The sequence below is a fragment of the Pseudochaenichthys georgianus genome, chromosome 13, assembly GCF_902827115.2.
Source record: "Pseudochaenichthys georgianus chromosome 13, fPseGeo1.2, whole genome shotgun sequence".
Taxonomy (NCBI): Eukaryota; Metazoa; Chordata; class Actinopteri; order Perciformes; family Channichthyidae; genus Pseudochaenichthys; species Pseudochaenichthys georgianus.
In genome coordinates, this window is record NC_047515.1 from 42,137,270 (window position 1) to 42,158,471 (window position 21,202).

Below are 21,202 nucleotides of genomic sequence, written 5' to 3' on the forward strand. Positions count from 1 at the left end.
ACGGGCCACATCAGCATTATGGTTGCACTCAAAGGGCCGGTTGTAACTTTAAGACTATATAAACATACATATATAAATATTTAATATATATAAAATAATGTATTATATTACATTATTGCCTCTGCATTGGATTATTATCGGATAGGGTAAAAACTTCATAAATAACTACGTCTGAAAGAAGAAGTCTGGGGCAAATAAGTGCAAGTCTCTTCAGTGAGAATGTCACAAAATTATTTTAAAAGAAAATCAAAATTCTGGAAAAAAAGTGACATTTTAAATTAAAAGAAAGTGACATTTAAAAAAAAAAGTAACGATAAAAAAAATCAAATGTAAGATGCATTGTGGGACATGTAGTTTATGGACATCGTGCATCTGTAAATCGGCCTGTAACCGTATAATAAACATATTACATTCTTTCAGAGCTCTTGCGGGCCACATGAAATGAAGTCGCGGGCCGGATTTGGCCCCCGGGCCTTGAGTTTGACACCCCTGGTATAGGGCGTACACACGGAGCCGTTGGACCCCCCAGAGAGTTGCGTATGCCGTTCTATCCACATTGGGACCCGTTATCGTTCCCTCAGTCGTTTAGTGCCGTATTCGGTCGTGCTCGTGTGGCCGAATGGTCTATATGACACGGTCGTTTGCGTTACTGTTCATTTGTGTATTCCTGGCAATAAATATGTATTCTTACATCAAAACCGTCTCTCCTGATTGAAATACATATAGTTCTGTAAATAAATATAATTTTAAAAAGGTACTTGAACTCAATTTCTCAATTTCTTTCATGCTATAGCTTTATACTTCTACTTCACAACAATTTGGAAGAAGTCTATCCAGAACCTTTTCTAGCTGCACAAGTAAAACATTATTCGATTAATTATCAACCAGTTATATTTCTCCAAAAATAACCATTTTGCAGTTAACACTTTTGGTACTTTGGGTGTATTTTAGGCTATTACTCCAAGTGCTTTTTCATTTATTTAAGTAAAATACTAGTATGAATACAATGTGGGAAATGCAACAATATCATATATATTTAAGTTCAATAAACTATATTTGTCTGTTGATGAGATTGTGTTGTGAAAGCTCAATATTCTGAAGAAGAGGACCCTTTGTTAAGAATACAATGCTTTTGAATATTTTATCATAACTTCGTTTTAGTCTAGACCTAAAAGAAAAATATAAATCGACACAAATATGGAAAATGTGTTTTAAACAGGTTTGTGTAATAATATGTATAATTTGCTTAGGTATTCAACCTTCGACACAGTTCATCGTTGTCTCCTCTCACTGACTCCTTTCTCATGGCCTAGGTCTACAGCCTGGGGTATTGCTGCTATCTCTCTTAAGGGGGAGGGGCTTGGGTATTGCTGCTATCTCTCTTAAGGGGGGGGGGGAGCTTGGGTATTGCTGCTATCTCTCTTAAGGGGGAGGGGCTTGGGTATTGCTGCTATCTCTCTTAAGGGGGAGGGGCTTGGGTATTGATGCTATCTCTCTTAAGGGGGGGGAGCTTGGGTATTGCTGCTATCTCTCTTAAGGGGGAGGGGCTTGGGTATTGCTGCCATCTCTCTTAAGGGGGAGGGGCTTGGGTATTGCTGCTATCTCTCTTAAGGGGGGGGAGCTTGGGCGCATTGTTGTTGCCAGTCTGTGACCGAGCACAAGCCGCCATGAGGTAGTTTACTGTTCAGGGATGTTGGTTCCCTGGCGCACATTCTTTCCTGTGGACGAGAGCTCTAGTTAGATTCAGGGTCCATATTGCTTTAGTCTCACTGATAAAGAATGTTGATTATTACACTCTGAACTAGTTAAAACCTCGAGCTGCAGAAGGAGTTTTCAGAATTGGTTTGGCAACTGCTGTGTCAACTCGTGACGCACCACCTGTCTCGTCAATTCTCCGGCCGACGCTCCAAATAAACCGTCAGTGTTTGCCATCAAAGCTCCAGACTCTCCTCGTGCCTCTCCGAGTCCAGACTCTCCTCGTGCCTCTCCGAGTCCAGACTCTCCTCGTGCCTCTCCGAGTCCAGACTCTCCTCGTGCCTCTCCGAGTCCAGACTCTCCTCGTGCCTCTCCGAGTCCAGACTCTCCTCGTGCCTCTCCGAGTCCAGACTCTCCTCGTGCCTCTCCGAGTCCAGACTCTCCTCGTGCCTCTCCGAGTCCAGACTCTCCTCGTGCCTCTCCGAGTCCAGACTCTCCTCGTGCCTCTCCGAGTCCAGACTCTCCTCGTGCCTCTCCGAGTCCAGACTCTCCTCGTGCCTCTCCGAGTCCAGACTCTCCTCGTGCCTCTCCGAGTCCAGACTCTCCTCGTGCCTCTCCGAGTCCTGACTCTCCTCGTGCCTCTCCGAGTCCAGACTCTCCTCGTGCCTCTCCGAGTCCAGACTCTCCTCGTGCCTCTCCGAGTCCAGACTCTCCTCGTGCCTCTCCGAGTCCAGACTCTCCTCGTGCCTCTCCGAGTCCAGACTCTCCTCGTGCCTCTCCGAGTCCAGACTCTCCTCGTGCCTCTCCGAGTCCAGACTCTCCTCGTGCCTCTGAGTCCTGACTCTCCTCGTGCCTCTGAGTCCTGACTCTCCTCGTGCCTCTGAGTCCTGACTCTCCTCGTGCCTCTGAGTCCTGACTCTCCTCGTGCCTCTGAGTCCAGACTCCCATTGCTCCAGAAGTTTCCCCCACAGTTAGTAATATAGTTTGAACGAGTGCACATGTTATAAATAAAACGGGAAATAAAATGAAAACATTTGTGAGAAATACTCTAACCAAACATGAAGCAAAATCATTGATGTTTTAAATGTGTGTATTTATTTGAACAAATATGAAGCAAGTATGACAACAGAAGACTTTGTAAAGTAGCTGATGACAAGGCGCTCGAGGTGAGAAGACCCTCGATAACAAACTGGAGTCACGTGACTTGAGATGGATGATTTTAAACTGAAACAGCAACATGATAAATAAACAGATTATCCTACTCCAGAGTTAAGAAAAAAAATACACAACTGACATTCAAAGTCTTTAAAAATGTAAGAAATACAACAAAAAAAGTATACAAAAAATTAAAAACTGCAGGAAAATCTGGTCTCTGCAAAACATCTTATTACGTCTCATTACGCGTCACAGAAAAACATAAAAAGCAACCTTTAAAAAACAAATATCATCACATGTCCACACTGTACATAACTCTACAGCAAAGTGTGAGTGTGTGTGTGTGTGTGTGTGTGTGTGTGTGTGTGTGTGTGTGTGTGTGTGTCAGTGTAAAGCGTGTCCCATGACGACGATGACGCTGGTTCAAGGCTTGTTGATCTGGCCCATAAAGAGAATGGTACCTGGGGACAGAAATAGAAAAAACCTTTTGTTAAATACAGCTATTTTTATTGCAATATTTTTATTTGTTTACACATTCTGAGACTGTGGGCCTCCCCTCGGACAGAGTTTAGTTAACTTGTTTAGCTTTACTTATTTTGGTTGCTTATGGAAAAGGGCTGAACGATGTGCAGAACAAAATCTAAATATCTTTGATCAATAATTGTCAACAATAGTATAAGTTGGAAAATTGGTGCTTTCACAAAATTAGATGTTTGATAAATAATCCTCAGTAACGGCCCGTCCACACGGCAGCGCCGCGTGCTTCAACGGAGACGCTTCCCATTGACGTCACGCTTTGCCTCCGTCGCTCGCTTCGAAAGTTGAGAAAAGTTCAACTTTTCAAGCGTCGACGGAGGCGTCAGCCAATCGAATCATATGCCAGTACAAGCTCCAGCCAATCAAACCGCGTGCTTGTGTGTCCGGGGCGGGAGATTAATGTGATTGGTTGTTGGTCGCACGCCAGACACGCCCACCGGCAAGCTTCAACGCACGCTGCCGTGTGGACGGGCCGTGATGTGCACAAAGTCAAGGAGCAGTAAAAACTGTTCGGTAAGTACATAAAAATACAGGTTTAATAGCCAGGAGGAAAGACACACGCAATATCAAAAAGTTTAACATTGAAGATGATGCATCTAGTATTATATCCCAAAACGGATTTATTTCCAAAACCCACAGATATTTCTGTGTGACATGACTTCAGACTTCACCAAATACAAAAAGGCATTCATTCGCTTCTTACGAATATTAGATTTCCTATATTAAGTCTATACGTCTATATGAATACCAGTGGCCAACCGTCAGGGCCTTCAAGGTATTCAGAGAACACCCTGGAACACTCCGATAAAACAAACAAAACATCGATTTAATTATATAAATAAAATGTAATAAAATGAATGAATGAGAACGGTATCCGTGTTGTTGATTTGTTTGTCCTTCTCGGAGCATGCTCTACGCATTTCAGTGGTTCTGTGTTAGAAAAGAAAGCAACCAATCAGATCTGGTTCTGGGTCTCTGGGTAGAACATCCTTCAAGGTATTCTACATCCTTGATCGAAGGCCCTGGCCGTTGCACTGAATGAGAGCGCACGTGTGGACTGACAGTTTGATCAACCAATCAGATATTGATTTGTAGCCAATGGGCGTGTTCTTCCAGAGTTCCCCTCGGTTCCAGGGTGTTCTAGAAGGCCCGCTAGTTCACTGGCTCGAGGCAGAGGATCTAAGCGACGAAGCAATTCATGCCGTTTTATTGCTTTTAACGTTGAAATGACAAGTGCAACAGGTGGAGATGAAGTTGTTGCGGAATTGTTGTGAGTCCCCTTTTCAAGACGACAATTCAGTGAAAAGACGGACATTATAACGCCGCGGGGGAGGGGGGGTGTGTGTGTGTGTGTGTGTGTGTGTGTGTCTACAGAAGGTCCAGCTGTGATAGACACGCTTCGCCACTGGTGAATACATTATATACAATGAATAGTGAAATAAATGTAATAAAACTAAGAGTTGAATTACCCGTTTACATTATCTTGCTGGGAGTTCAACTATAATCATATCTGTATATCCATTCAAGTAGTTAAATTACTTCCAACACTTGTGTATATTTAGTCATATGACATTATAAACGCATTGTACAATTTATGTTTTTTTCAATGTAGCTTGGTCAAGAAGCTTAAGTAGCTCGATGTATCCCTCCATTAGCCTTGAGTTCAAGTTCTCCCAGTACGAAGTCATTGGCTGCTTTCCAAACACATCTGGTTTGCTCACTGTTAAAGTGGCGTAAAGCAGATTTGAATGAGAGCGTACCTGTTGGGTTGTGTCTGATGAGGAAGAGGAAAGGCCGGTCCACTGTGACCCAGGGTGGAGAGGACCGAGCCATCAAAATGGCAGCTGAAAAACAAGAGCAAACACTTTGTGACGACACGTATCAGTTCACGAGCAAAACTGGACGTCTGCTAGAATAGAGTTAACAAACAAATACTATAAGTGAGGTCGACATGTCCTTACTCTTTCTTTCCCCTCTTCAAAGCTGATTTATTTACATTTTTATTATATATAGATGTATCTTACATTGTTGTGTATACCCTGTAACAATATCATTTCCCAAAATGCCAAAAAAAAGACGATTAAAAAGTAAAAAACTAAGAACAACAACACGGACTGAATTATTTGACATGGCCTATTTTTTTCTTGTACAATTCTAAAGTCTTAGTTATGTGGAAAATACACCTAAAATAAAAGTATTAGTAATATATTAGACATGTATTAAACATATGTGTACATTGTAGTAGTTCTATATTTGTAAGGATGCATACTATTTGTTGAACTATGAAGCCTTTTTGTTAAAAGATAATTGAAATGAAGGATTCTCATTGAACGCACAGAACAGATACTCACTAGTGGCAGCTGCTGCTTTTGTTCCGTCTTCATTCACGACCACTTTGGCTTTCTGCAGCGCCTTGGAGATGTGCACCGCCTCCGCACCTGGAAACAATCCCTGAGTCACAACCTCATGTCCATATCTTAATAACCGATCTAACACTGATGGGCTACATCCAGCTCCACAGCATTAGAGAACTAAACTACAATACCTACTTATGAGAATCCAAATCAAAATTAGCCAACATTGATTCTTTTGTGATCATCTTCACCACCAGTGCTTTTCACCGTGCCACGTCGAAACGTCATGGATGCCGCTTCATTTGATGTGGCAGAAGCACGTTTACAGAAGCACATCGCCCATAAACTACATGTCCCACAATGCATCTCATCTTTTGACATGCGCACTGAAGACCTAGACTTCTGCTTTCAGACGTAGGTAATTATGAAGTTATTACCCAAACCAATAATAATCCAATGCAGAGGAAATAATGTAATATAATATATATATCAACCTTAATGCTAATGTGGGCAGCGAAGAAATTGCGTTTGACACCCCTGTCTTATGTGAAAAGGCCCACTGTGTGTGTGCGTATTTATTTAACTTTTTGCTATAGAAGTGCATGAGGATATGACCTGCGGATAAAGACCCAAAATAAACATGACTGTCGATATTAAAAGGAAAAGCTCTCTCTTATTTGAATCTGATATGCGAGCGTGTCAGTTCATTACCCGATAGCAGATTATATTTTCTGTACAGTTTTTAAACAACTTTAAGGATTTAGTGGCCACATATTTCTGAATTAACACATTCAGTGAATACATGATTGAGTTGAATCAACACAACAGGAAGTCAAAGGGTCATTTAGCGTAGGCAAAATAAGATGTCAATTCAACCACAGGGGAGACTTGGAGAAAAACAAAGATGTCCATATATCGGAAAGTATTAACACATCCTTTATCCTGCTGCAGCACATCACTAAACGTATCATACGTGTCTTAAATAATCACACTACGAGAAAAACAGTGTTGTATTAGCTCTGGTTAATTAATATGCAAGTACTAGTATCAATGTGTTGCCTAATGTAACCACATGGTGGCACTAGAGCATCAACCCATATGACTGGTTGATTGTTGTTCTGCAGTAACCCTATTTCACCACATGGCGGCACTAGAGCGTTAGATCTTATTAAAGTCCATCATCCAGAGAGAAGCTCAGGGAAGAAATACTCGGACTGTTTTACTTCTAAGTTACATTTTGAATGCGCAACATGGTGTCGCTACCTTTCCTCTGGCAGATTATCACGGGCTGCTGTGAATATGGGAACATGTTTTTTGCATTTCGTCTCTTTTGACTCACTGAGGTGTCTGAAGTCAGCCTTGTCCTGTCTGAACAGGTCTGTTATTCCCAGAGCAGAGAGGGGGGCTTCCAGATCCACCTCTGCATCAGCCGTGAACCTGCACACAACACACAATGAAACCGTTCACTCAGTCAAACTGGTTGAAAAGCAGATGTTGCATGGGTGTGTGTGTGTGTGTGTGTGTGTGTGTGTGTGTCCTTGCATTACTATCCTTGTAGGTTAGGCATGTGTTGGTTGTGGTTAGGATAAGTCTCCAGGAAATGCCTGTAAGTCAATATAATGTCCTCTGAAGTGATGTATACATGGCGTGTGTGTGTGTGTGTGTGTGTGTATGTGTGTGTGCGTGTGTGTGTGTGTTACCTGGGGATGAACAGGCGGACCTTCTTCATGTGCATGAGCTTGCTCCAGCTCTTGACGGTGGCGGTGCTGATGTGAGGAAGGACTTTGGAGAGAGGGGCCTCCTCCTCTGAGGGCATCACCATCATCATGCTCATCGTGTTCCCGTGGTACGGGAGGTCGATCACTCTGTACTTCAGACCCTGAGGGGTGCTGGCCAAACCTGAGGAGGGGAGGAGAGGAGGAGGAGAGGAGGAGAGGAGGAGAGGAGGAAGTTAAAGGGGTCCTATTCTGCTTTCTGGGGGTTTTCCCTTTCCTCTAGTGTGTTATAGGCTTGTGTGCATGGTCTGCAAAGAGGTCCAGGCGGAGTCTCTCTCCCACACTAAGGCAGAAGTATGTTTTTATCTGTATTACTAAATACATCAATAGAAAATGTGTTAATGTATGTGTTATGCGTCTATAGTACAGGGATATATGTATTTTTCTATTGTGAATTTGCATAAACTTGCTACTAATCTTTATTTGTATTATATTCGTACCTTATTGTATCTTTTAAATATTGTAAACGTGTGATATGATTGTAACTGCTGCTGGAACAAAATCATTTCCCATTGTATCTCTCAAGAGCTTTATCAGTTGCTCAAAACGCTTTACAGAGGTCAACAAATTAAAAATAAGATAAAAAGTCAAATTAAAATCGAGCAATAAAACCACATCAATCACAAAGACTTGGCATCGATCGCTCATTCAAAGCTGGACTGAAAAGGTGAGTTTGGTCAGTGCTCTGAAGATGGAGAATGCTGTCTATCCAATATGGTCCAATGACCAAGTCATCGATAGCTGCTGCTGTAGTCAGGACGGTTGGAATGATGAAAGATACTCGAGTCTAGATTTGTACAACGCCCCTCGTTATAAATAACACGTAAGGATATTTCCATCCATTCTCCTCAGGATTTTCTGTTGAAGAACTTCCTGTTTTTGACACTATTTTCTTTGTGTCTCTGACCGGTGGCTGCTCAGTAGGGATGGTATCGTTATATGCGTTTCCATGTCGGCCTCGTGTGGCCGAACCGGCTGTATCAGGGGCTGCCCAGGTGACCGGTCGATCGCATGGCATTGAAAAAACAAAAGGGGAAAAAATAATTCTATATATATATTTTTGTTAAAGTTAGCCTATCATCCATCCTTACTATGGCATGTGCCACTTGATTGACGTGCAGGTAAGCCAGTCTGAGTCGTATTGTGCCATACGGGTTCATGCCGTCATGAGGGGGCCTCACCTCCTCATCTGAAGCGCTTATACGGCACAGATTGGGCAAGGCTATGTAGGTAGATCTTTTGGGCTTGGTCTATTTAAAAGCTGAAAAAGTGTGGGCACCCCTGGTCTCGTGTCTCGAGGCACTTCCCACTGTAAATGCTTCTAAAGGCATGCTACGATTAGCCCTTCATGAAACATGTTTACCTGATGCTATTGCTGATGCGACGATGCTTCTTGCCACTGCACATGGCCTTCTGTATTTATATTTGAATTGTATGTTTTTTTGTTTAATGCCTTGTTTTATGTTGAAACTCGTTGTGTGCCGTGTTGGTCGGGACTCCCTGGAAGAAGAGATCTTGGGACATTCCTGGATAAATAAAAATAAAATATATGATAGTTATCGTCCTCGTGTGGCTGGGGCCTTCGTCTCAAGTTGAGAATACAAAATGAACGGCTTCACTTCGATGTGAAAGTTGTTTTCTGGCCAAAGAAAAGCACATGAAGTCACAGCTCGTACCACATTCATCGTCCATGCTTTATATGACCCTTCAACACTTTATGTTAATCCCTTTAAATGCATACAAGTGCATCAGCCAGGCTGTTAAAGGCTGCAAACCTTTTATGAGCAGAAATCCGGATCCTGCCCACGGGAGAGAACGCGCAGCAGGACGGATGTCTGCACGTCCCGAGCGTAAGAGCAGCACCGACTGAGCGGCTACGCACAGCTCTCATCTAAATATAGACCAACTAGCGAGTGTGTCATTTCATTTCACACCGGGCTAACTAATATCCTACCCATGTGGCATGTCGACGCCTGCGTCTCCGCTCAACAGGAGCTGAACCGTGAGTCACAGACTGGCAACGGCTGGGGGACATAACGTCAGAAAAACAAGCTGTAACTCTGCAGACTTTTTGATGCCATCTTTCTGGACGTTATTGTGGAAGGTACAAAGACATATATGACTTCATGTTAAAGTTAAAGACGCTGTGGAGTTTTGGACAATGCATGATGAAACGGTGAGGTGAACAATACAACATATTGAAAGTATAGACCGTGGAAATGGTTCATAAGGAAGGAAAGGCAAGAGAACAAGAAAAACTCCTTGAGCATCCCTAGAGACTTTACTGCACGACTTGCAAAAGAGTTTTTAAATCCATGCTGCGAATGGATCTGGCCCTTCCTACATCCAGGACTTGGTTAAACCGTACACCCAGCACGTGCACTCCGCTCTGCATCAGCCAAACGACTCGCTGCACCCTCGCTGCGAGGGGGACCCAAGTTCCCATCAGCAGAAACACGTGGGTTTGCTATCCTGGCTCCTAAATGGTGGAATGAGCTCCCATTGACATCAGGACAGCAGAAAGCTCACACACCTTCCAGACTGAACACTAATCTCTTTCGACTCCACTTCGAGCGATAGAACTGCTAACAGAGCACTTATATACTAATAAAGGACTGGCTCCTCTAAAGCCAGTTGAGTAGCACTTGAAATACTTGGCTCTATGAAACCTGATGTACTTTATGATTCTGTTTTCTTCAAGTTTGTGTCTTCCTCGTCGAACTTCCTGTAAGTCGCTGTGGATAAAAGCGTCAGCTAAAAGCAAAGTAATGTTTTGATGTAGTTTAGTTCATCTTAAACTTCAATTCATCAACACTTTTTATCTGATGTCATTCTTCATTAGGGATGGGTATCGTTATCGTTTGAAATGTATCGATTCCGGTTCCTATCGATTCCAACATTGTAAAAGAAAGAGGTCCAACGTTTAGATAACAAAGATATCTTTATTCTTTTAAGCTTTAACTGACATTTTTACAAATAAAAAATATACATGCAATACAAATGTGTTGCGCAATAGCTGTGCTTTATGTGAACCGAGCTGTGCCTGTGGCGAGCTACTGACAGGCTTCACACCGCGCCTCGTCTTTTCTTTCTTAGTGGAGCCTCACTTCAGAGCGTTTCCCGCGACCCATCTTTGGCGTTATGAAGAGACTGAGCTCGTGCACCGTCTACGGGAGGAGCCTCGCCGCGGGGCAACTGTGGACCTCTGTCGCCGCTACTTACATGATGCCGTTTAAAAAAATGGCGCTGACGACCGGCTCGGCCCGCTGACGGCCGGCCGTTCTGTGATTCTCCAGAACACGCAGATGGCCAGTCCGCCCTTACCGCGGCGCCGACGGACCCGGTGGAATACAGGGTCTACCGCGTTTAGGAACCGTTAAGCAGAACCGTTAAGCAGAACCGAAAGTGTATTTTGTACGGGTCCCTGGCATTTTCTTATCGGTTCTCATCTGGAACCGAGTTTTGGTTCCCAGCCCTACTCTTCATTCACCGTGAGAGCAGCGGAATAAAACAAGGTTTCCTAGAAGAACTTAAAGTAACGCAGAGCGAGTAGATAACATGCAGGTTTACAGGTTATCGACTCGGCTGTACTCAAATATGAAAAGCCCACTGATTCGTGTCCTGGATGTGTAAAATCACTAAAGACACAATGAAATACCACCTGTCCCAAAAGATATGTTGCTCACTCATGCCGACGGCCTCTTCTATAGAATGAAATGCTCTGGATATAGATAGAAATTAAAATGTTAAGGATTGGACGTCACTATGAAGTGTAATCCAACTTGTCTTACCGTAGCTAGTAGGGATGCCAGAAACTGACCATGATCAAATTCGAAAATCGGACAGCCCTGGCGAATATTAAACGATTATTCGCCGCCGCTGCTAATAATAAAATATATAAATACATTTATTTATTTAATATTTTCGATTATGGAGACCGTAACGAATATTCGAAAAATCGAATAATCGCTGGCATCCGTAGTAGCTAGCTCTCATCCCTTATCAAATGTAAAATGATAACCTTCTGATCTGGTAGGATAATAGATAATATGGATTAGTGTATTATCTATCCACAGACGTGGAGGCTTTTAAAAAAGGCCTCAAACCCCATCTCTTCAAAAGAGCCTTTGCCTAGACCTTTTATTTATTTTTTTATATTGCTTTTTTATTAATTCTACCGTGTTGTGTAATGTTTATTTATACTGTTCATGCTCACTACTTGTAGCACTTGGGGATTTGAATTCAAATATGAAGTGCTTTATAAATGGAACCCATTATTATTATTATTTAAAAATAAAGTGATATTGGCATCATGTTAATAAAACTCATACGATTATATTGAGTACATACCGCAGGGCTTCTTAAATCACAACTGGGTTTCTTGGCTTTCGTACAGCTATGGTCACAAAAGACTACCACGGAGAGAAGTCTGAAGACAATTTGTTTTCCAAAAGAGCAACAAAATGCAGAAAAAGCTAATTTGATTTTCCTTAAAATGTTCTAACATTGCTTCGTATACCTGAGCGCTACAGCGTCTCACCCTCTCATCTAAAACACCGCGTCACAAATGTCATCTAGTGGTGAAATGTAATCAATCTCCTATCCGCTGCATGTAACCAACGGAAAGACTACTTTCTCTATTCAGTGATATTTAAAAGTGAGCCTCGCACAGAGAGCCAGATTTCGAAACCTCTCTCACGCCAGCACTCACCCATACTGAAGACGGAGAGCTGGGACATCATGGGGACTTTGTAAATGGTGCCGTCCCCCCCGGTGAAGGGCCTCATCTTGGTGTTCTCCGGCTGGAAGCGGGACTTCCACAGACCTTTGAAGTAGATCGCGTTGACAGCCACGAGTCGAGTGAGAGCCGGGTCCAACATGTCTGCTTTGATCAGGCTGGGGATGTGACCTGCGGAGGTATGCAACACGAGAACAGCTTTTATATTAAAGAAAGGACAAGAGAAGTCTCTCGGAGGACGAGGCAAACATGCAGCAGCATATTAGGACATCGTTACAGTCGAGAGTTTCGTAGAGTTGGTTTGCTTTTATGCACAAACCAGATTAAAAGGTGTCAGAGTTAATACAATAACATTGGTACAAAACTGCCTGGCACTTTAACAAAGAAGGATATATAACAATGTAAAGATTGCTTTTGCTATTTAAGAATATGTTATATTATCAGACAGCTGTTCTGTTAATCCACGTCTCCCACCTTTGGTCTTATTGCTGACCCACTGGTTGATTTCCTCCGCCGCTGCGTCGGGGCTGCTGAAGTTCAGCGCTCTGCTCTCACACTGGAAGTTCGCTTTGTTGGAGGCCAGGAAGGCGTCTTCCATGCTGAAGCCCCGCTGTCTGAACAAGGCGTTGGCTATCAGCACGACGTCCTGGTTGGACTTCGCTATCAACGTCTTGTGAAGCTTCTTCAACATCCTGTACGGGCCTGAGCACAGAAAGCACACGTTTAATAGAGCGGTGCAGTGACGAGTCCTAAAACCAGGAAGTGAGTCAGCGTTTCTCCACTTCCTGTTCCCTGGTCTCTGAGCCAATGGGATCTCTCCGTAGGGTTTAGGAAAGTAGCTGAACTAAGGTCTGAGGTTGAGACACTTCGAAGAGACGGATCACGTTTTGTTCTACGACATTAAACCATCAGCAGTGACCCCGCTGGTGATTTCTGAAGAGTGCACGTGTCTGAGAAACGATGGTTGTTACCAAGTGGCTAAAGAGGACTACAGAAGTCGTGGAGGTCGTTGTACGTCATTACGCCGAACACGTGAACACTCCTCTAAGTTAGTTTCTGTTCTGCTTGAAAGCAAGTCCCTGCCTCCTGCAGAGTGTTCACACAAAAGCTTCAACTCGTTCCATCTAGAATCTGTGTTTGAATATGGATCTGAAGTCGGCGTGACGTTGAAGTCGTGCGGCTGGACTCGCCTGTAGCTCCTTTATAGCATAACGTTAGCATTTTGCTTCCCGGGACTAGATTTATGATTAGAAAATGATAAAAGTAGACACGTGGAGATTATCCGGCTGAACAAAACGTGCATCGATCAAACAGGTTTGTTTTCCACAGACATTATTTCCAGCTATTTTCCAAAACCCTGGAGAAATCCCGTCGCTCTGTGTCGAGGGAACCGGCAGCTTCCTTCCGGGTAAACACGTCCTCCCCGCTCCGCTCTGATGTTATTATATCAATTCAAATGTATTTATATAGCCCAACAGCACACGTCACATTTGTCTCGGAAATCAACAAACACGAATGATAAAGTAAAATGACAAGATAAATGTGAAAATACCAATGAATGGTTACCAACACAAACACGGTTAGAATACAATAATTAAAATGCCATCAAATGAAGGGTCCATGAGGATGCTTAAAACCAGTCCTAGCTGTACGCTGTACTAACGAGGAAAGTCTTGTGTGGACACCGTCTGCCTATTTAAATAATAAAGGTTTGGCCAGTAGTGCTACATATCTTGTTTCTTTGGAGTGTGAGTTGTCGAGTGTTGTGGAGATATTTGAACCCAAACCATAATCTTTTCCTCAAACTAACTAAGACCGCTCGTTGCCTAATCCTAAGGGTGTTTCTGCCAAAGCCCAGCCCCAAAGACAAACTTCTCCCATGTGCAAACAGTGGAGTTAAAAGGAAACAGTTCCTACTGGAAGACGCTATAACAACAATGTATTTTTGGACATGCCATCTTATTCAAACCCCAAGGAAGTGTGCAGGCAGTTGAAGCAAATGTCCGTAGTGGTCAAACAGTGGTACTACACCCCCGTTATCGTCCGTGACGTCACTCTGGCCCAAAAATACCTTTCCCCATTGACTTGCATTGGGAATGAGAGCTCTGTGCAGCCCTTATGTAAATTAGTAGGTCTAAAAGTTGTAATTTGCACTAAAAGCTGACTCAAGAGTTATTTCTCTCTCCATTCATTTGACTAAGCAGAGAGCGGAGATCATAGGCTCATGGGAGAACTGAAGTGCACATGCTCTTCAAGGAAGATATTCACTTGTTCAATCGACTGTCGCTCTTATGGTCTTAATTTACCACTGAGCAACTCTTACAGGAATGAACGGACTCCGCCTCGGACGCTGGATCCAGTTGTCTTTATACCTCCATGATCCGAACGATCCGATCACATTAGACCGGAGGCAGACATGTCTACGGCCAACAACTCTGCAAAACAAACCTAAACGCTTTCTGTCCAAAGTCTGCCAAAAGGCCTTCATTAGATTCAAACAGTAAAATTACCAAAAACGACTGTATTTTAAACTTTAACCAAATCAAAAACAGGTGAGCCAAACTCAATTTCATCACGGGCCACATCAGCATTATGGCTGCACTCAAAGGGCCGGTTGTAACTTTAAGATTATATAGACATACATATATAAATATTTAATATATATAAAATAATGTAATTACTTTATTGTCTCTGCAGTGGATTATTATCGGATAGGGTAAAAACTTCATAAATAACTACGTCTGAAAGCAGAAGTCTAGGGCAAATAAGTGCAAGTCTCTTCAGTGAGAATGTCACAAAATTATTTTAAAAGAAAAGCCAAATTCAAAAAAAAAAGTCAAAGTTAAGATGCATTGTGGGACATGTAGTTTATGGACATGGTGCATCTGTAAATCGGAATGTAACCGTATAATAAACATATTACATTCTTTCAGAGCTCTTGCGGGCCACATGAAATGAAGTCGCGGGCCGGATTTGGCCCCCGGGCCTTGAGTTTGACACCCCTGCTTTAGACGAAGTATTTGAAGGCTCATCTGATTGCACCGACTTCAGTGAAGAGGTAATGGACCAAATTGAAATATTAAAACACTGGCAGACAGTCCACTTTATCAGCAGAACTTTCTCTGTTGAGTTTATCTTGAACGTTGTTGGAGGAGCCTCAAAATACTTCCGTTCATCATCGCCATTGTGCACACGACACTAAAACCACCAACAAAAAAAGGGTCTTTACCGTTCTTCTTGTATCGCAGACCGCCCAGGATCTGCTTCTTCGTCTCTCCGTGGGCTCCAGGCAGCAACATCCCCAGGATGGAGGCGACACCGTGGGGGGAGAGCACCACATTCTCCAGGGGTTTGGTACTGACTACTTGCTGGAAAACCCGAATGCCCAAATCAGAGCCACGTTCTGCGTAAGTGAGAGTGTGGGGCTGAACGCCCTTATGGCCGACGACGGTCAACGCGAGTGCACACAGGCACAACAGTGAGAGGCGCTTCATTTTCAACTCTGCAGCACCTAGGAGGAAACACGACAACAAATGTGATATGAGACGATTTTTGATTCAACAACGACCACGTCTGTTGATTTGTTCTCAAGCAGACACACATAACTTGTCGTTTACATCTGAGTTTCGTTACAAGCACACAGCTTTCATGAAAACAAGCGCTGCAGAAAACAATGGTGTCATTATCGATGAACTGGTTGGTTTAAATACGGTTAGAAAATAGAGAACATTTCCATCTAGTTTCTCGTCCACCGTAATATCGTCAATACGATATGAAACTGAGAAAGAGATGTTGAAAATAATCTTCATTTTTGAGTGGCTGAAACACTTTTGCCTGAAAACTGAATTTAATGATTAATCAATTATCTAAATTGATGGCAAATATCTTTCTGTACTAATTGTTAGTTGGGTCTTTAAAGCACCTCAGCCAGGGGCTGTGCGATTATGGCAAAGATCATAATTACGATTATTTTGGTCAATAATTGATATCACGATTAGGGATGCTCCGATCGCCAATTTCGGGGCCGATCGCCGGAATCAGTATCGGCCGATATCGATCGAGTGGGCGGGGCCTAAATGGAAGATTTAAACATCACTTTACATCTTCCATTTAAAGTGATTACAACTCAGTTAATGCTCATTCTCTGGAGCTTCCACAAACAACAATCAACTTAATTATTACATTCAAATGAAGTACATTATTCAAGTTTACATTCACTTTGGAGAACAACACGGGAGAGATGAGCTGAAGCCTCTCTCTCTCCTCTCTCCCTCTCCTGACAGCCAGTCAGCATCTCACACAGCTCACTGATCCAGTAATGAGTGACCCGACAGTGAAGAATAAATATATGTATAACTAGTTTATCTAGTTCCAGAGGTAGATCAAATAGCTAAGTGTGTTCGGTCTAACTCGCTCCGCTCACCGGTCCGGCGGGCGGAGCTGCAGGGTTTCTGCTTCACGTTGCATTCCGCTATTTTACTGTCTTTTTCGGACACCTTAAAATAATGCCACACCGGTGAAGCCATGTTGACGAGCTTGTTTTGCCGCACACAGAGAAAAGTGTCATGTATTTTACTTCATGCGATCGGCTCTCGCGATCGGCATGTTTAGAGAGCACCGATCGATCGGTAGAGAGTGAGTATCGGCCGATATCGATCCCTAATCACGATTATTAAATACGATTATTCGTTGACTTTGAAAACATCCATTTATTGAACTTTAAAACAAATGCAAATAATAATTTGAACAGTATATTTTCAATTGTTGATTACCCTGAACGTATAATTCAACTGAAAAATACAAAAATAAATGATACATTTAAATAAATATCAAAATAATAAATACCAATAAACAACAACAAATATTTTGGAGCGCACTTCCACAAGCTACGAAACATATATAAATATGATAAATAAAAATAAATTAGATCAAATATGTTGCAGTGCACGGTCACAACCGAGCAAAGCTAAATAATTGTTTTTTTCGATGTTGTTTTCGTAATTGTGGCAGGCCAAAAACGTAATTGCGATTAAAATACGATTAATTGCACAGCCCTACCTCAGCCCACATTAATGAGTAGGGCAGCCTAAAGTGTCCGGTTAAAACATGCAATACTCATATTTGAAATAAAAAAGGCTGCATCTAAATAGTGCCAGGTTGAGGATGGGCAAACCATGGAGATCACAGGTCACTGGTTAGACGCTTTTATCCAAAGCGACTTCCATACTCAATGCTGTGGGAAATCCCCACGGGAGCAATTTGGGGTGAAGTGTCACGACATGCTGACTGCAGTGGGGTTTGAACCCCTGATCCGAGCACCAACGCACTACCCACTGCGCCACACGAGACGGAAAATAACACGGTGTAGCAACAGTGAGAAATTGACACATTAATTATAGGGTAGCTGGCTGACATGATCGCACCTGTTCTCATGGGGTCTGTTGGAGCTAGCGTTGTCACGATGCCAACATTTTGTTTTCGATACCAAGTCAAGAATTGCCATTCAGATTATTTTTCTTAAAAAAAGGGCTTAAATGTAATTATTGTGCTTTATTTCACACCAGAACACCAACTTTTAAACAATGAGAACAATAAATAAAATAAATGACAAGAACTTGTATTAAATATAATTAAGCATCATCTCAAACTACTTTTTTGTTTTTCGCTTCTGGCGTCTTTTGTGTCAACAAGCCGAGGCGCAGCGGCATAACACTCCCACTTGCAGCCATGCTTCTCGCTTTCTCACATGCTCTGGCAGCTAGCGTGTGCACGAGAGAGGGGCGGGACTTAGAGCGTGCACGAGAGGGGCGGGACTTAGAGCGTGCACGAGAGGGGCGGGACTTAGAGCGTGCACGAGAGAGGGGCGGGACTTAGAGCGTGCACGAGAGGGGCGGGACTTAGAGCGTGCACGAGAGGGGCGGGACTTAGAGCGTGCACGAGAGGGGCGGGACTTAGAGCGTGCTTGAGAGGGGAGGGACTTGGAGCGTGCTGGAGAGGGGAGGGACTTAGAGCGTGCTTGAGAGGGAGAGACTGCAGGCACGGCTGCAGTGCAGGGAGTGGAAGCAGAGCGCTGAACACACACGGCTCTTATTAAAACGGCGCTTTCTCACCAAAGTACTTTCCCCCGTCGTTCTTAAAGTACCGATACTAATGCAACGGAGGAATCGTAACGTTTTTAACGGCAGGGTATCGCGGTACCTTTCAAGTATCGGTACACCGTGCAACACTAGTCAGAGCCAGTATTTTTGGCGACGATGTCTGTAGTCAAGAAGACCGTTTGAAAGGACTACATTTCCCACAGACTCTAAAGACACCGACATGTTAACAGTTTATGTTCCCGTGAAAGTTAAACAAGCCGAAAGAAAGAAAGGCAGTTTTATTCGAGTTGTTTTGACTATTGTGAAGGCCGGTGTTCTTTGGTGAACGTGTGAAAAGTGTGTTGTATTTGGAGTAAACGCACATAGCACCATATCAAACACCATCAGAGGCTGTTAAATCTGATGGAAGGAAAACGCGTTAGAAATGTCTGTTGAAGGCGTCGAAGTGGCTCCAGAGCAGGGAAGGAAGCCACGAAAAGGTTCAATGATGTGTAAAACATTTTGGATATAAACCTTTCAATAGTGTATTGTTTTTTGTCTTCACCGTCTACTGTATGTTTTTCTACTTTTTAATTCCATTTTGAGATGTTTAAATTCTAGTATTGTTTATTTCTACTCTTTAAGAGGGGGCGGAGCTCCAACAAGCCGTGTAGGACAGAGTGTGAATACACAGACTACACAGAGATGCTGTGAGAAACCAATGTGAGTTTGGACCAGTGAACAATGTGAATCTATTCTAGTCGACCTCAACAATGGAATCATGATCAGTAGAAATGGCCATGACACGGGACCTTTAATAAAATAGAAAGTCAAAAACAAACCATTGTCTGGCCTTCCTGCAGTAACGTTGAGGAACCACTAGGTCACATGTTGAGGACTTGAGGATTAGTCCTGCTACATCTAACAAATTAAAAAACCGATCTAAAAGCGAGTTTGATTCCGTGTGTATTTATTCATTTCCCTGTTCGTCAGGAACCTTTATTATTATTTATATAATTGGGTTTCCTTTAAAGAAAGTCCAGTATGTTCCTCTCCTTGACTCATCATGGCAAACCAGAAACCTTTGCTTTTCCCGAGGCAATAAGCAGAGCAGCAGGATCTGACTAACTCTTACTCACCGGTTGATTACCATCCTCACATAAACACCTTACTCACCGACGCTGGGCTCTTCTTTCATTCGGACTGAAATTAGACCAATTACAGAGCACTTTAGGAACATTGTGCAGCACCCCAATGAGGGAGAAGCGATGTAATGTGCTGCTTCAGAGGACGTGTAATCATGCTTTAAAGTGTATCTGCTGGTTAGATTTCCAGTTACATCTCACAGATCTTTCGCGGGGTAAAAAAAAAACATGGCAGTGAAATGACACGCAGTTCGTTTTATGGCCACCCAAACTCCATTTATACAAATCTGACAATTTAATCGACTTTGTTTTACAAAATGACTTGACTAATAATACTTATTTGTTTGCAAAAAAGTGAGCATTTGTTAGAATAAAAGCTGTAATGTTAAGCCCTGGTTCCCAAGCTTTCTTCAGGTGACACAATTAGAGGAAATGGGACTTAGTTCAAATATACAAATAGTTTAAAAGAGGATACACAATATGCAGCTGTTTGGGGACTGTGTATAATCTACAACAATAGGGTTGTTAGAATAATGCACCAGGAAATTTCTTTCATCTTGACTGACTTTACTTTTGCTGAGACAATACATAGAGTCTATTCACGCACTGCTGCAGGAGGCCAATTATGTTGCTTTCTTTTGAAAAAGTTGACCAAAAAAAAGAGTTAATTTTGCTCAAATGTAAGTGGAAGTAGGATGCACAGCACGCGGTAGTGTGTGTTAATATTTATGACGTGTTTCTCACCGTTTAATGTACAGAAATTGAGAAGTAGCACCAATAACAAAAGCCATTTGTGAACACCACCATGCTTTTCTCATACAAAACCCTGCACCTTGGGGTGCTAAATAAAAATGGAGCTCAATGAGAGTGTGAAGTACACTTTAACTATTACACACTGAACGTTTTAGACCCGTTAAACTACATAAATTGACATTAATGTGACAGTAAGGTTAACAGAAACAGTCCTTATTAACTTACCTATCACGAGGTGACTTTGTTTCCTCCCGCAGGTGAAAGTGTATCACTCCGCTTGATACTTTTAAAACGAGGAATAAATCTTCTTCCGCGATGGAATATAAAACAAGCTTGATGTCCTGTGAAATAGAGAAGTGACTGCACCGGTTGCTCAGAGAGAAGAAGACTGAGGAGTTTATTCGACTGAACTCCGCCTTCAAAGTACAACCGAACAAGAAGCGAGAGTCCGCGTTAAAAACAAAATAGTGCGATAAGTGTTTCCGGTGACTCTTCAAATTAAAACCAACAGGTTGTCGATTAACGTTAACACAAATAATATTAAAAAACTGTTTTAGACTTTTAATAATTGAACATTTTGCTTACATGTTGTTGCTGTATTTAGGCGTATTTACTGCTGGCATTTTTCCAATTTAAAACACGATAAATACAATACAATAAAAGCAACTGATACATGTTGACCAGTGATTAAAACATACATAGCACACACATTGTCACATGAACATACTGAATAAATACATATTTCCCCCACATATTTACAGAAACAACATTACATTTACAAACAACTAAGAAAATGAAATGCAGTGTTCTGAGTTCAACCCAATAAAAACGGGTCAATTAAGCTAAATGTTTGTGTAGTGCAAAACCAGTCATGTTAGTTACGTAAAGTCACATGTAATGGAAAACATTTAAAAGCCTCCAATTAACAGTTTTGCTTTGATTTGCACACTTTTACATTGAGCACAAATACAAA

The 21,202-nt window shown here is 42.4% G+C and overlaps 1 protein-coding gene across 1 annotated transcript; it reads right to left on the minus strand.

The window, feature by feature from the left end:
- Nucleotides 1-2,767: 2,767 nt before the first annotated feature.
- On the minus strand, nt 2,768-20,664 carry serpine2 (serpin peptidase inhibitor, clade E (nexin, plasminogen activator inhibitor type 1), member 2). The gene is made up of 9 exons (XM_034098119.2): nt 20,455-20,664; nt 15,484-15,765; nt 12,729-12,956; nt 12,228-12,425; nt 7,442-7,640; nt 7,081-7,178; nt 5,739-5,825; nt 5,148-5,231; nt 2,768-3,311 (listed from the first exon to the last, which is right to left on the minus strand). The coding sequence occupies exons 2-9, from the start codon at nt 15,746-15,748 to the stop codon at nt 3,274-3,276; spliced, it is 1,197 nt and encodes a 398-aa protein (XP_033954010.1). The 5' UTR covers nt 15,749-15,765; nt 20,455-20,664; the 3' UTR covers nt 2,768-3,273.
- Nucleotides 20,665-21,202: the final 538 nt, after the last annotated feature.